The following is a 17,961-nucleotide window of genomic DNA, read 5'->3' as shown; positions in this document are numbered from 1 at the left end:
CAAGTAGATTACATGTAGAATTTATGGACTCGTACGAACTGTAGAGACCAAGACAAGCAGGAAGAAATTTTGTAAAGCAAATTAGGGTAAAGCTAATACTTAAGTATTGCTAAAACAAAAAATTACAAATTTAAACTAAAAATTTTTAAGAATAATTAGTATTGTCAATCATTTTTATGAACTTCTTTATGTAAAAGTCGTTTCATTTCCACTTTTATTTTTTGTCCCCATTGATAGTGAGACAAGACGCTTGTTGCTCATAAAAAGCAACCCCTCCTCCTTTGTTAATCATCCCATAAGAGACAAAACATTTGCTTATCTATGCTTTGTTGTCTCTTGTGTCTCTTTGTATTACTTTCTTAAACAAATAAAAAGTTATTTTTGTGTTGGAGGGCAGAGGCTAAGTTCGTCGAACCTCATTAAAATTTTGATGTTCTTTTTAGTTTATTATTGTTTTATTTTATTGCTTGTATAATAGTTATTGCTATAACTAGTCATATTGATATATTGTATTAGTTAATTGTGGTTCGATATTAAATTCTATATGAGGAGATTGGGTTTTAGGTGAGACTACTCGTGACCCCTCTAATCTTTCTTAAGAATTTTTCTTACCATGATTTTCTAATTCAATTGTTCTCTCAACATTTTAATATTAAATCAGATAAGAGGTATCAGAGATTGAATTCTGAGTATACTATATGGTTGTGCAATAATTTGATATTCTACGTCAGAAAGAATTTTAATATTTTGAATTAACAACTATTAAATATAAATTATAGCAGAAATAAGATAATAACGAAATCATAAGGACTATTATGACAAATCTATTAGAGGGAAAAAAAAAAGCAAATGAATGCAAATGAATATACAATCATTATGTATGTTTGGGCAAGCTATAAGATGGATCCTTCATCTATCTTATCCTTTATGCTGATGATATCTTGATTGCTTCCAGAATTAATGAGAAAATTAAAAAGATGAAGATTCAGTTGAATCAAGAGTTTGAAATGAAGGATCTTGGTAAAGTCAATAATATTTTAACATAAAAATAAATAGATGAAAGAATTTGAAAAATTTGTGTTTAACTAAAAATGAGTATTTGAAGAAAGTATTAAAACGATTTATTATAAAAACTGAAAACTAGTTAGTACCTGTTTAACTCCTAATTTTAAGATCAATGCACTTTCATATTTGAGGAATAATGTGGACTAGAGATACATGACTAAGCTATAGTTGCAAATATTGTTGGTAGTTTGATGTGCACTATGATGTATATTTGGCCCAAAATTTCACATGCAGTTACGGTTGTGAACAAGTATATGAATAATTAAAGTAAGAATAATTGACAAGTTGTGAATATATTCTACATACTTTATTAAAACTATATATGTCTATTTAATGTTTTAACTGGATGATAAAGTTTGTCAAAATATAATTGTATATTATGATACTGATAATTATGATGATTTTGATAACTGACATCTATAACTGGCTATATTTTTATTCTTGTAAAAACATCAGTTAGTTGGAAGTTCACCTTGCAATCAACAATGGCTTTATCTACCATTGAGACATAGTACATGACAATTATAGAGGTTGTAAAGGAGGTAATTTGGCTTTAGGGTTTGTTTGGTGAGTTGGGAGTTGAAAAATATACATTAATATATGATTTGACAACTAAATTATTATTTATTTAACAAAGAATCAAGTATACAATGATGAAATATATTGATATGCAACGTCACTTTGGTCATAAATTTTAGATGAATGACACATCAAGATCTAAAAATACAGACAAGTGAGAATCCTACTAACATATTAACAAAAGTTATGGCAGCAGTAAGTTCAGACATTATTTTGATTTGATAAACATTATCAAAATTTGATGATAAGAATATATCTCTAAAGGTAACTTTTGAGAGATGATTTGTAAGATTAAAATAAAAAATTTGTCAAGGTCGAGCTTTATAATTTGCACTTCCATTAGTAGTTTAAAGAAAAATAAAGAGATTAAATGTAAGAGTTTTTCGATTGATGAAGAGAAAGCGTAATATATATATATTGTACAAAACATACGTTGATAAAAGCTGCAAGCAGATTTTCAACACAAAAAACTAACAGAGAAGCGAAAACTACAAGCTTAGCAAACATAGTCACAAAGTTTAAAATATTGAATGCATTTTTATCACTTTATCTAAATTTTAAGGTAGGAACTACTATTTACTTAATATAATTTATGGTTTGAAGGAATGCGGAACACATTTTTTTAAGTAAAAAATATATATATTTATCAGTTGTATAATATATAAACATTAATTATTATAATACTACACAAATAATTTATAAATGAAAAAATACATACAAAAATACAATCAAAATCAGATTTACAATTTTTTATAAAAAAGATGATTGGTATTGAACAAATTAAATAGGAATTGATTGGAGCTCATATGAAATAATGAAGCTGTATAAAATTAGAGTAAGATTTCTACTAGTTGACTAATTTGAGTAAGACGTATGAGGAAGCTAACTATGGGGGACAAGTATAGTTTTATGAGGTTAGATTTTAGTGAAAGGCTTCAAAACATATCATGTAAAAGCAAGAATGGGTGGGAAACCAGCGGGGGCGGTCGTCCATCCACTTTCCTATTTCGCTAAAACACCAACAAGACATTAAAAAAAAAGAAAAAAATCACATGCAACTCCATTGATTCCCAAAGATTTTTACTTCCTAAACAAATATATATATATATATGTATGAAAAAGCTACTAATCATATTGGGATAAAACGATTCAATCAAAATGAAGTTGTTCATTATGTCGTCTCAACTTCGTTAAGTGAAATGAATCATATTTTTACTACTTAATTTTAAAAAATTAGTCAAATCAGATTATATGTCTATTAATCTTTTTAGTGTAGTAATAAAATAAAGTTAAATCTCTAAATGGATTGTTAATCTTCTAAAATATGTTTTGTCTTGTCTAGTGTTATTGTTCATCAGGTGCCACACAGTCTACTAAGTCCTTTTTTTATTATTCTAATGCTCAATCGCAAGTGATGCTTTGATTGTTTAAACTTGAGATTCAAAGTTTTTCTACACTAAAATTAGGTATCCCATTGATGGAGCAAAACTTCTTTTTGGAGTATAATGCTAAAACTTGGTTCTCGTGCATTTTTTTTGTTGATTCAATAATAATATTGGTTTTATTAGTATCTTACTCTATGGTTTTGATACTTCAATTCTATACTAGAAAAAAAAAAAAAAACATAATTATTAATAATTTGAATCTAAAGAAATTATCGGAGTATTCCATAATTTTTTTAAAATTCACTGTTTTAGTTCATGAAATTAAGGATTGTTTTCTGAAATTAAGGGTGCAATTGGAACGAAAACAAGTTATGAAATTGATTGTTCAAAATCCATTTAGTAGCCCAAAATATGTATTGAGACCAAGCCCACCTCACAGACTTGGGCAGGATACATACCGGACTAGGAAATTAAAATATTCACCCACTAATCACTTTCAATTCACTCGTGCATTTAAAAATATAATTTATAATTTATCGGCCAAGTTTCAGTGGTTGCATGGTCGCCCTGAGCTTTTACTGTGGAACTGAAAATTATAGGGAGACAAAAAAAAATTGTATCTGTCTATTCTTTTCTAAAGTGATTTAATTTCATAAAATTAAAAATTTAAAATCATGTATATGTAATTTTTTAAAAATACAAAATAAAAATTATGACAAGGGGAAAAAAGTTAAATATATACCCAGATGAGGAAAGAGGAGACAATTATTAAATTGATTTCTCCACAGATAAATTACTCGTTCATCTCAAAAGTAAAACACCCAGGTGGCACAGACGTAATCAAATACTCCAAATTTGACATTTCTAAACATCAACCAACAAATATATCAACACAAGAATATATAGTATCAATCTCACTGAACTTTTTAAGTACACGCATGCATACATAACATACATACATATATGTATACATATGTACGTACATCAGTGTCAAAAGAAATTATTGAGAGATGGATAATTAATCGTGCAAGTAATCAAGAAATAATTAATGAAGATGTTGACAAGATATATCTTTTTCACGGTAATGGTCTTGCAACGGCGATAAGGATCTTCTCCCCGATTACGAAGGCCTTGAATTTCTTCAACCCTCCACCCCTCTCTATCTTCTCTTGGAAATTAATATGAACTGTGACCCACATCACTTCATTATATCACTGAACAATCTTATATCTATCTATATATATATAAATATACACACACCATCTTCTCATGATAACTCCAAAAATTATGGGGTCCTAATTCAAAAATTTTACTGAATATTCTTAAACCAATTTAGTTGTTTTGTAATAAATAAGAGGAAACGAGGATAAAACTAGAAATCGGGGTCAATTTTTCAATTAAAAAATTATATAATCTGAATTAAATGTTTTTAATAAAAATAATTTTCAGTTTTACAGAGGATTGGAGTATATATATATATATATATATATATATGAATAATTAAGATAAACTTTGAGCTTAAAATTAAACATGAACTTAGTAATTATTGAGCTATGAGCGACTGATTCGCAACCTTCAGCTGTAATACATGAACACTATATTATATATAGAATTGTTTGCTTTGATGTCTAATTTTACGTAGTTAGTAAATATTTGCCATTACTTTTTGGGTTACAGTAAAATAAGTTAATTTTATACCATAATGATTTATATTTTTTTTTTTTTTTAAAAAAAGAAAATGTCAATATTGACCACAAATTACAGAATTATTAATTAATCATGAGAAATATAATATATATATATATATATAATCAGAATTACGTAATTTAAGTATTGACTAAATAAATTCAACAACACCAATAATGGTCAATTTAGGGGAGCATGTATGACATGAGATTTTAATTCCATATGGGACAAAAAATACTTTTAATAGAGGAATTTAGAGGTCGTTGGAGATTATATAAGACCTGGATAGATATAGATTACACACACACACACAAATATATATATATATATATATATAATTTAACTGTATGAATAAGAATTCAATTTTTTGGCATCTTTACGCCCCTGGTCATGTTCTTATTCTGATCCTTACCTGCTTGACTATTTTTTTTTATTCATATTATCCATGTGTAGTACGACATTGCAGAGACTTTGTGAACATGTATATATATATACGTGTGTGTATGGGTATGCAGAGGTTATACATGGGGAACAAAACTTTCATATTAACCGGCGGATGTTGGTAACCAAACGCAGCTCTTAAAGCCGTCAACATGTCTCATTCTGTCATCAAATTCACACACACACACACATGCATACACACGTGTGTGTGTGTATATGTGTATATATAAACATATAAATATTTTATTTACAGTTTTTTCCCATTGGAGGAGCATTTTCGGCAGCAACGGATTTTATTAGAGATCTCATTATTTTTTTTAAAAAAAAAAAAAAACAGACTTCACATTGATGGGTGGCAAATTGATTAATTAAATGAGTGATTAATCTTATATTATGAATGGATCAGCGTTATATCTGGTATTTAATTAAATGAAGGGAAGAAATTGCTGGTAGAAATCGTTAATTTAATAAAAATGTAATGAAGGAAGGTGGCTGTTGGTCAAACAAAGAAAATTATAAAATAAATGTTTTAATTTTAAATTTAAATTTTATTCAATGCATTAAATATCATTCGGAGGCGGTCCAATTGGGGGAAGGTCGTTGTTCCCACTCCCCTCCCCTCAAACTTTTTATTTCTTCGAAATTTCGCCTTTTTTTTAATTTATTAAAAAACTGTGCGCACTTTTTAAAGTAATGATTAAATTGATGTACATGCAGAAATTAAACAATTGCGCCAGCTAATTATATTTAGTTTGTGTAATTAAAATAATTAATACGATTATATATCAAAAGCGAAAAAGAAAATAATTTCAAACTCATGATAATTATATCCGGTCTGTGACTGTGTTTTCCAAAAGGGAATTATAAATACAACTATAATTATAAAAACAAAAACAAAATAAAAAAAGGTGAAAAATAATAAATAAAACCATTTTTACAATGTCGAAACTGCTGGTTATTCGTTAAAAAAGGATTTCTACAGAACGGAGCCCTCGTAAATGGTAGAGAGTCTGAGCCTGAAGGAACGAACAGCCATCTTTGCCCGTCTAGATGTATATCTCTGTATTTTTCTAACTGACCCGGATCTCGAAAACCCACCCGCCGATGGCGCCGCCTTCTCTTCCAACTTTACCTTACTCTGTACCTCCGGTACGGGGATAACCGGGGATATCCGAGCCTTCTTACGTCGACGGGAATCCTTTTTGGAGGCGTTTTGGAGAGCAACGCTGGCTTTGACGGCCAAAGCTGCCATGTCTGACGCTGTTAAACGCTGCTGAAGCTTAGAGTTGGGAAGAACGAAGTATATCTGATTGGCTTGAAGCTGATCGCCCAGATCCAATGCGGGAATATAATCATCGTAGAATAACGAGTCTGAGTTGCAGATGAAGCAATTATTCTGACGAGAAGAGGGAGAAGAAGAAGAAGAAGAAGATTCAGCAAGCAGAGCTTGGGAGACGAACATGGGGAGATTATACTCTCGAAGGTCGCCATTAACTGATACAACCTTGGCCGTTGGCGGCGGTGAATCTCCGTGTTCTTCCATGGAGAAGCAGGAACCCATTCTGGTTGTGATGAGAAAATTCGAGATTGGTGTAGAAATTTCGAGAGGTTATAGTTTGTGGCGAGGGTGGAAGTGATATATATGGAGGAGGGTGAGGGAGAAGAAAGTAACAGGAGGGTGAGGTAAGCGAAGTGGTCATTAAATAGAAAAGACAGTTGAAAGAAGGAAACGCGCTTAAGAGAGACGCGCTGACTCCTCTTCACAGCTTTTTGCTTAAGCCGCAAGCTTGGTTTAGTTATTATTGTCGTGTAAAACTATTTGTCAATGATTACTCAGCAATGACGCGTTACTGCCCTGCCCCTTATCTCACACGTGCCAACGACTGAATCGCCGTGTAATTTCATTCGCCCTTTACTCTATTTTTTATTATATATATATATATAAATTCTAATTTTCCAGTTCTTTTTTTAAATCTAATTTATCTGTTTGTTTTATATTTTATTTCAATTAATTGTACCAATCTATACACATACTTCGACGTTTGTATCACCGGGTACGTAGATATATATATATATATGTATATAATAGATGGAAGCGTATGAATATAGTATACAGTTGTTACAGGCAGTTTAAGGATTGCATATATAACAGTGGATTATTTAGGTGGTAGCCTTCATTGAATCCTGCGGGTAATAATAAATAAAAGCTTTGACTTTTACTAATTCGGCTGCTCCATGCCGTACGAGTGCTAAGTACCCTACGGATCCCCCCCCAAAACAAGGGGCTATCCCAAAACCGCTCACGTAACTCACCTGCTCATTACGTGATGTTCTTTTGTGTATAAATTATGAAAAATTCGGAGCTGAATTCACATTTTGAAAATATATAATTGTTAAACTAAAAAAATAGTTTGTATGTTTATTAAATTTAAATTAAAAACATATTACTTATATTTACAATTTTTTTTTTATAATATCTGTTAATGTATTTATATTCCAAATGCACTAACTAATTTTTCTAGATTGTAATTTTGCAATTTATAAATAATAACCATTGACTTATAATGGGACAGAACAGTGCAATATTATTTAAAATATTCATAAATATTTATTTTATTTATATCTTGTTGACTTACTAAAAATTTCATATGCTTATAAAATTAAGTTGCTAATTTTTTTCATATATATTTTTACTAACCAACGATATTTTATTATCTACCGTATACAATAAACTAAATGATACATTTATTTATTTAATTGTAGAACACTAAATATTTTTCATTAAAAAGAAAAAGAAACTATAGAAAGAATTAATCAAATATATTCCGATCATATTTAATGCCTATGATCCAGAGGTCTTAATTGTCATAAAGGTTCGCCTAATTATTCGAGGTGGGATTAAAGTATTTTATTAATTTTTATGTCATTAACAACGTCAACTGTTTCCCAAAAAGTCAACTTTAGTTTTTGACAATATCAAATAACTCCAAATAATAATTAGGTTTAGCGAATGTATAATCAACCTAATTAACAACGATCACGAAAAGAAAAAGATAACAAAATCATGGCAATCTGGTGGGTTAATTATTTCTAATTAATATGATTGTTTTTATAAAATAAAGCATAATAATCAGAAACAAAAAAAAAAAAAAAAGATGATGAAATATAAAATAAAGATCATCATTAAACTAAAAACCATTGATTGAATTATGTTTGATATATTAAATAGTGCATTCTTACTTATAGAAGCTATCATTATACATTATGTTAAATAATGTATTCATCAATTTAGAAATGTTTATATTTATTAAAAAAAAATTAAATATTACTCCATTTATTAAAATAAATAATTACTAATAATTGCATGAAAGATGAATATTTTAAAAAGACTCAGTCTATTTAATAACCAATAAATTACGCAAGAGTCTCAAAACATTTTACAGTTACTTGAGACTTTATGTTAATTTCATTAAGATATTAATCTTTTAGTTTTTAATACAATAAATAATTGAAATACGACAATTTAAGAAGAAATAATATCCTATTAATACTTAAATGAATAAGTAACAAAATTTCGTGTCATTAAATCAAATAAGTTCAAAGATTCACATATATTTAAAACAAAAAGTCGGCAAATGTGTTTATGGAAGTACAATTTGTAAAGACCAGTAACCTCGGTAAAATAAAGTCATAAATAAATACAGAAACAAAATAATAGAGTTAGTGTTTACATTCCTTACACAATATTTTATAATACTCAATAGAATTACAGAAATATCAATTCTAAAATAACAAACGAAAATCAAATAAATAAACAAAAGACAAATAACTAATAAATCTTGGAACGATTTTTATTAATTTTTGAAGGGAGTCCGGATAGTGAACTATTCACAACTCCAATATTAATCGGGATCTGAATCTTGGTCCTCTTGAACCGAAATACTTAATGAATGAGTGAGTTACAATAACCCAGTAAAAAAATACCTAGGTCCGAGATTTGTCTCGGGATTAATTTCAACATAAAAAAATTTACAAATTAACTTAATGTGGAATTATGGAAAAAAAATAAGTTAAGGATGAAATTGAAAATAATTTTAAGAAAAATGGGTGAAAATTTTGATTCAGATAATGTTTCTAAAAGAAAAATTGAAAACTAGATGTTATAACGCAATTAAAAAAAATTATACCACGTAAGAACGCTTAGTCAGCAGTCTCGGCGAGCAGGAGCACGCCGCGTGGCAAGGCATGCTGACTTGGTGCCACACAGGAGGCCACGTTGGCGATCTGTGTACCCCGCGATCGGATGGCCCGAAAGAGTTCCTGCGCGCGTGGATGGTTTAAATTCGTTCTCTCCTCAAGCGTGATTGGACGGTCGCGATGAGCCAGAGCACGTCGCGTGGCAAGGCATGCTGACTTGGTGCCACGCAGGAGGCCATTTTGGCGATCTGCGTGCCCCGCGACCAGATGACCCGAAAGAGTTCCTGCGCGCGTGGATGGTTTAAATTCGTTCTCTTCTCAGGCGTGATTGGACCGTCGCGATCAAACATGATGAACAGTTTAGATTTGTTCCCTCTTTAAAGCGACCGAATAGTCGAGATCAAACGTGATTAACGGTTCAGATTAACGCAAGACCGGTATAAATATCTCGCATCACACCGAACTCAAATCCTAGCAGCCTGTATCCCTCCGGAGAAAAAGAACCAGTCGCGGAAGAAAAGAACCGACCGTCACCGTGACAGAACCACATCCGACCGCTAAAAAAAGTAAAAATTCTCATATCCACTCAGAATTTAATTCCAAGCACCCACATGGTCAAATCAGAAGAAAAAAAAAACAGTCGGTGAGCCAAAAACCACTGGCAAAGCCCAGTGGCACCGCCACGGGCAAAACCTGCAACCGCCTCCGATAAGCACCTTCCCGTTTCACGTTTCGTGTGATATTTTCAAAATTGTGTTCACCGTTATATTTTCTACAGATTGAAAAAAGAAAAATGCCTAACCACGAAGGTGAGTCAACGAAGCCACCATACCGAAAAATCCCACCACCAGTAGGTTTTCATTTTTTTTTTACTTTTTTGGGCCAATCGAGGCCCTCTAATATATTTTCTCGCAGGGATGGATATAAAAGAAGCCAATATCGACAAAATAAATTTACAATTTATTTCTTCTAGAATTTCTGGGGTCGTTACAGTTGGTATCAGGGCCAGATCGAGCCAAACTACCACCGCGGATGGTGGTGTTATCACCATAGCACAGCTGTGCCGGAATTCCAAAATTTGACGAAAAAGTTTTTTAACACCGAATTTGGGTTTTAAAGGTATTTTTAGGTACTTCAAGCGTATTTTAATCTCCACATAAAAATTCAAAAAATTCGGGGACTGCTTGTAGACGCAGTAGAAAGTTCAACGTTTCGGACACCGACTCGGGTAAGAATCTCTCACTTTATTTTCTATTATGAAATTGAATCTTAATAATCGATAATAATAAATTTTGTATAATTTACAAAACTTTGAGAATAATTATCGATTACTAATGGAGCCAGAACCAGTTAGTTACTTATTTCTCATGTTCAACTTATTGTTGAATTTACAGCTTTAAATACATGATAATATACTTGAATGGTTAAATGATTCAATAGCACTTCCTTAATATATATATTACTTGTCTTGCGTGATTTACGATTGATTTATGAAATTGAAAATTAATAAGCAAACGAAAAATTATTTTGTCATGTGAATTAATAAATGGTAGTCTTACTGGATATCTTGGGGGATGGTGAATGGTGAATGTACCAAGTATATAAGGAACCTTACCATGAACATTGCCTCATACCAAACAGGATATCGAGAAATAGTATTTTTTGCACTCATAACGAACGGGGTATTGAGTGATGATATTTTTGACGTTAATACCGGATGGGGTATGGAGACGGTCAGTTAATTGACTATATTGGATATTGGTTCACGCGTAGTGGGACATCCCTATGGGTCTCTGAGGATACCAGTTGGCAAATAAAAATGAAAAGTTGTTGTTGTTGCTCACTTGAATATGATATTAGAATATTATTTGAATTATTATTTCTATAGGTCGATTTTAGAAATCTCGCAACGGTAAATATATGCAAAAAATAGTTTGCCTTATGATAAATAAATTTACTAAAATCAAGAGCTCAATTGGTTATTTTTATGATTTTTTACCAATTTTTAGTTTGTCTCAGTTAGTAATGTGATATTTTTACTTGGATAGTGTAACTCACCATTTTATTAACTATTTTAAATCAAAAGAACCAAGACTTAGATCCCAATTAATAAGAAAGTTGTTAATAGTTCACCACCCGGACTCCCTTCATTAGCTAGTGAAGGGAGTCCAAAAATGCTTAGTTTATTACTTTTTATTTATTTTTTTAACTTTCATTTGTTCTTTTAGAATAGACATTTCCATAGCCTTATTTGGTATTCTAAATTATTGTGTAAGAAATGTAAAGCTTAAACTCTATTATTTTACTTCTGCATTTAATTTATAACTTTATTTACATTTAAGTTATGAACATTTACAGTTTGTATCAAAGCTGCGTTTCTTAAAACCATTCTTTACACAAAGATTTGAGACAACACAAAAAAATTGAATTATCACTCAACCATTTCTTATGAAATGTAGGTATTGATAGATGAGGAGATGAAGACCCCCACTAAACCGAGCAGGCCGGGAGGGTTCACCTTGAGAGGATGTTGACCGGCTATTTCAAACGTTAGAGAGACTCCTTACAACCTAGTAGGCCCGAGAGGAAAGGGGGAAGCTACTTGACCTTCCCCCGCTGCCACAGTTTGAGCCACCCTGGTACAATCTTTCTCCTCTACGGTAACATCCAACACCACCACAGTATAGTCTGGTGCACCAACTGCATCATCCGGCACCACTATAATACAATTTAAGTGCCTTCATCGTATCATCCAGTGCCCCCACAAGGGCATCGGGTCCCTCCCCAACATAATTCAGTCCCTCTCCCACGGGACCTCAGTTCCACCCATGATGGACTCAGGCTACATTAAGAGGTATAAAAGACAAAACTCATTTACTTTTATAGGAGCATCCTCTTTTAAAGAGACTGAGTACTGGTTAGCTGAGAAAGAAAATGTTTTCACGACTCTTAGAGTGGTTCTCGAATAGAGAGTTATACTCGCCACCCACATACTGGTGGGAGAGGCATGTCACTGGTGGCAACTCAACTAGGCCACCCTGCCCATTCCAATCACTTTGGAACAGTTCCTAATAGCATTCAATAGATAGTTCCTCCTTGAGCACCTCCAACATCTGAAGAAAATGAAATTTGCACACATAATCCAGAGTGATATGACTGTGTCAAAGTATGCTAGAAAGTTCCTATAGTTGGGCCGGTACTCTCCTAAGAACATGATGGATGAAGGCAGAAAGGTAAAGAAATTCGAGTGGGGCCTCCATTCTAATATTAGACAGCAACTCTATGTGTTCGAGTTTAGTACTTACTAAGCTGTTCTGGCCAAGACGCAGCTAGTAGAAAGGAACTTTCACATTTTCGCTCCAATAGTGGGAAACCTCAGGCCCCCGATTTCACACTCTAGACCAACACCCACCGCACCTGTTCAGCAGAACAAGAGACCTATACCAGTGATCAAGACTCTTTCGCAAATTCCAGCAATAGGACTCGCCAGTACATGTCAGCACTGTGGCAAAGATTATAGGGACCAACTCTGCTATCACCTAAAAATATTTGCCGTATATGTGAGAGTTCTTAGCATTACGCGAAAAATTTCCCAAGAAATAAGAACCAAACATGACCTCATATCCAATACAGAGCTTACAATCTCACTCAACAAGATGCAGAAGCTAACCCATATGTGATACAAAGTATGTACACTATGTGTTCTTACACATGTTTTGATTGATACTGGTGCCTCACATTCATTCGTCTCATATGCTTTTACACTAAACTTGAATGTAGTACCTGAAAAACTTGATTATGTGTTGTTTATGTCTATTCCTTGGAGTAGGACACTATTAGAGTAGGTTATATGCAAAGCCTTATCATAGATATATCATATAAAAAATTGATTGTAGATCTAATAGAGTTTGACAAGGGGTCTTTGATGTAATTTTAAGAATCAACTGGCTAGCGGAATATCACAGTACTGTGGATCATTTTTACAAGAAACTTGTATTGAACCCTCGTAATGAAGAGTCATTTATAAATTAATAAAATTCTTTAAACATTATTCTCTCATGAAAATTTTCCTATTGCCAAGCGCTTTGATTCAGCTGTTTTCTCTAACTAGGCAAACCTAAGAGAGAAATTTACATTCGAGAGATTCTAATAGTCCGAAACTTCCCATATGTGTTTTTTAATGAACTAACCGGACTGCTAATGGACAGAGAAGCTGAATTCACCACAGATCTTCAGTTAGACACTCAGTTATCTCGATTGACTCTTACCGCATGAGTCGTGTCTAGATGGAAGAGTTAAGAAAACATATCAATAAATTGCAGGATTGTGGGTTCATTCGACATAGTGTGTCCCCTTGGGGTACTGGAGTCAGATTTGTAAGGAAGAAGGATGAGATGTTAAGGTTATTTATTGACTACGGGGGACTGAACAGGGTCACGATCAAGAACAAGTACCCCCTCCCTAGGATCGATTACTTTTTTAATCAGTTAGAGGGTGTCTAGGTCTTCTCTTAAATAGACATGTGTTAAGGTTACCCTTAGGCAAAGATTAAGGCAGAAGACATTCCCAAAATAGCTTTCCGAATCAAGTACGGAAACTATGAGTTTCTAGTCATGTCATTTGGACAAACCAACGCACTAGCCATTTTTATGAATTTTATGAACAGGGTTTTCAGACAATTTTTAGATCAGTTCGTCATTATATTTATTGATGATATCCTGGTCTATTCAAAAAATATATAAGAACATGTTCACCATTTAACTCAGATTTTGTTGATTCTCATAGAAAAGAAGTTGTATGTAAAGTTGAGTAAGTGTGAGTTCTAACTCGAGTAAAACTACCTTATTATGGCATATTATATCAAGGGACGGAGTATCAGTGAACTCCGAAAAAGTTGAGGCAGTACTTGGTTGGAAGAAATTGATCTCAGTCAAGGAGATTTGTAACTTATTAAGAGTTGCAGGTTATTACAGCAAGTTTGTAGAAGGATTTTCTAGTCTAACTGCTCTGTTGACTCGGTTCATATAGAAGAACGTCAAGTTTGAGTGTAACAAGAACAGTTAAAGGAGTCTTTTAAAATTAAAGAAGTAGAGAACGACTGCATCCGTGTTGGCCTTGTCGAGTGGGACAGGTAGATATACAGTTTATAGTGATGCCTCCTACTTGGGTTGGGTTGTGTTCTAATGTGACATGGGAATGTCATAACCTATGAGTTCAGGCAGTTGAAGAGTAATGAGAAAAACTACCATACCCACGACTTAGAACTCACCGTGATCATCAACGTGTTGAAAACTTGGCGTCATTACTTGTACGGAAGACTTTTCATATCTATATCGACTATAAGAGCTTGAAACACATATTCACTCAAAAGGATCTCAACATGCATCAGAGATGATGGATAGAATTTCTTAAGGACTACGATTGCAAAATTTTGTATCATTCAAGCAAGGACAATGTGGTAGCCGACGCACTCGGTAAAAAAATTGCAGGTATGTTAGCTCTTTTAATTGTTTCATAATGTAGGGTAATAGGGGCTACACAACATGTACGACTTCAGGACCTTAAGAGAGTTACATGCTTGGCCCACCTGATTATTCAACCTAAGTTTATCCAGAGAATAAAGGAACTCCAATCCTCCAATTCCACCCTGGCAGCCCTCAGAAAATATGCAGAACATGGAGTAAATTTAAAATTTCAAGTCTGTCAATGGCTTACTCAGATTTCAGGAATGGTGTGTGTTTCATGTGATAATGAGCTAAAAAAGAACATCATGAGATAGTCTCATAACTCAAAATTTTTCATGCATCCCAAAATCATTAAGATGTATAAAAGTATAAGACCTCAATTTTGGTGGAACGGAATGAAAAGGGATGTGGCCGACTTTGTTTCTAAACGTCTAGTGCATCAGCAAGTTAAGACAGAGCATCAACATCCAGACAGACTACTTCAGCCATTACCGATTTTAGAGTGAAAGTGGGAATATATCACAAAAGATTTCGTGTCATGATTGCCTAAGGCACACTCGGGACATGATGCCATTTGGGTAATTGTTGACCCGCTCATCAAGTCTTCACACTTCTTAGCCATCAAGATGATCGACCTCTTGAACAAGCAAGTAAGAATGTATATTCGGGGGATAGTAAGGTTATATTGAGTGTTAGTGACAGTAATATACGACAGAGACCCCAAGTTCACTTCTCGGTTCTAGTATATTTTTCAGCAAGCCATTGAAACAAAACTGTCCCTAAGTATCGTATTCCACCGTTAGACTGATAGACAATCAGAAAAGACGATCCGCACATTAGAGGATATTCTCCGAGCTTGTGTTATTGACTTCAGTTTCCCTCGCCCTGGCCGTTTTTTTTGGATTTGACCAGGTTCAGCCACCTTTATACCTATCCCTTCGAAAAAATACGGAGTCTTGGTTGATCGAAAAAATCAGAAAACAAAAACCTACCGGTGGTTGAGTTTTTCGGGTGCGGCGGCTCCACCGACTCACCTTCGCGGCTGGAATTGTTTCTTCGATCAACCTGTAGAAAACATAATGGTGAACACAACGGTGAAAAAATCATGTGAAACAAGAATCGAAAAATGACTTATTGGAGGAGGTTACAAGTTTTGCCTACAGTTTTCGGCTCACCCACCATTCGTTTTGCTCCGACATGGCCACATGGGTGTTTGGAATCAAATTCCGAGCGGGTATGAGAATTTTTTATCTTTTTTTACGGTCGGATGAGGCTCTGGTGTGGCAGCAGTCGGTGGTTCGCTCCCTTATTCGGCGACTGATTCTTTTCCTCCGGCGGGAGGCTGACAACTACGGTTTGAGTTCAGTATGGTGCGAAATATTTATACCCATCTCGTATTAATCTGGACCGTTCATCGCATTTGATCTCAACCGTTCAATCGCACTTAAGGAAGAAATGAATATGGATTATTCATCGCGTTTGATCTCGACCGTCCGATTATATTTAGGAGAAAAATAAATATGGACTATTTATCGCGATTTGATCTCAACCGTTCAATCGCATTTAAAGATGGAACAAATCGAGACCATCCACGTGTGCAAGGTCAATCTTGGGCCGTTCGATCGCGGGGCACGCGAATTGCCTACGTGGCACCGACGTCAACGTGTCTTGTCACGCGGCGTGTTCTGGTTGTCGAGATTGTTGACTTGGGTGTCGTACATGAAAAATTTTTTCTTATTTGCACTCTGACTCTTAATTTTCAATTTTTCTTTTAAAAACATCATCTGAACCCAAATTTCTATCCATTTTTACCAAAATTATTTTTAATTTCATTACTAACATATTTTTTTCTATAAATTCAACAAAAATTAAAATAAATTTTTTTATATATTTAAAATGTTAAAATCCCTTACTTAAATATTGTGGCTCCTAAATTGTCTAGTTAAGTAAGGGATTGTCTTGCCTAAAAGGTGATTACTAACAAGGTTAAGAAGCACTTATGGGAAGGGATCCTTTGAAAGCTTTTGCCATTCATGATGTACAACTAACATTCACTCTTTTTAATGAACTATGGGTTCTTGGGTAATAATATTATACAATTAATATTATTATTCAAACTTAGAAAAAAATTAATCATATGTTATCATAGCAATAATGAAAAATGTGGTTATACGATTTTCTAAGTTTGACAAAGGAACAAAATATGATCATATATACTAATTGAATATTTTTTTTTACAGGTTGTTCTTTTGACCTTCAACTTTCTTGACAATCATCATATTAATTGTGCTGGTATTATATTGTGTATTAAAAATTATTTTTTAGAAAGCCAAATGCAATAAAATGATTGATATATACATATATACATATATATTTATATATATGGTAGAATTGAATAATAGATACGTTATGATATTATGTTGAAAAAAAAGGAGGCCGAGAAACACACATCTAAAAAAACGTGACTTATAATTAAAATCATTTTTTAAAAAAAATATGATATAATAATAATAATAATAATAATAATAATAATACAAGAGCGATCTCAGCCGGCGGCTGACTTCACTTCAAACTGTTTATCGTCAAACAATGTACTGAAATTTATAAATTAATTATTGAACTATATGGCAGCAATAATTGCGTACGTATCATATATGTATAAAAAAATTATATTGTCACCTGCCAACATTTTCAGAAATTGATTTTAGATCGTGAAATAAAAATAAAATGTAAGTTAATTCATTCAAACAACGTTGTTGTCATTTATTTTTTTTAATAAGTGAAAATGTAAGTTCATTTCTATATATATATATATATATAATGTAATTTATTCTATATATATATATATATAAGTGAAATTGTGTGGTTGACAAATGTAATTCATTTTTAAATATATATAATTAAATTGATCTTGGATATTTTATTTTACTCGTTTTAAAAACAATATACATTTTGCACTTAGTTCTACAAGAGAAATTCTATGTTTTTGGTAAGATGATGTTAATGGTCTTTTTCTATATGGGCTTGACCCACTTGCTCTAATTTCATATGTTGATTATAACAGTCCAATTAATAACTAATTTATTTTATAATTCATTAATTTAACTATCGTAAAAGGAAACGGTGTTAATGAATTTTTTAAA

The 17,961-nt window shown here is 32.7% G+C and overlaps 1 protein-coding gene across 1 annotated transcript; it reads right to left on the bottom strand.

Annotated features, from left to right (window-relative positions):
- Positions 1 to 5,960: 5,960 nt before the first annotated feature.
- On the bottom strand, positions 5,961 to 6,823 carry LOC110810331 (uncharacterized). Its single transcript, XM_022036468.2, has one exon. The coding sequence runs from the start codon at positions 6,715 to 6,717 to the stop codon at positions 6,133 to 6,135; it is 585 nt and encodes a 194-aa protein (XP_021892160.1). The 5' UTR covers positions 6,718 to 6,823; the 3' UTR covers positions 5,961 to 6,132.
- Positions 6,824 to 17,961: the final 11,138 nt, after the last annotated feature.

This window comes from Carica papaya, chromosome 1 (assembly GCF_054855325.1).
Source record: "Carica papaya isolate Zhongbai chromosome 1, ASM5485532v1, whole genome shotgun sequence".
Lineage (NCBI taxonomy): Eukaryota > Viridiplantae > Streptophyta > Magnoliopsida > Brassicales > Caricaceae > Carica > Carica papaya.
The sequence above is the reverse complement of the archived record's forward strand: the minus strand, read 5'-3'. Positions and strand labels throughout refer to the sequence as shown.

What these genes read in the sequence shown, in the direction of transcription:
- LOC110810331 (XM_022036468.2), bottom strand. Translation starts at nt 6,717, where the DNA reads ATGGGTTCCTGCTTCTCCATGGAAGAACACGGAGATTCACCGCCGCCA.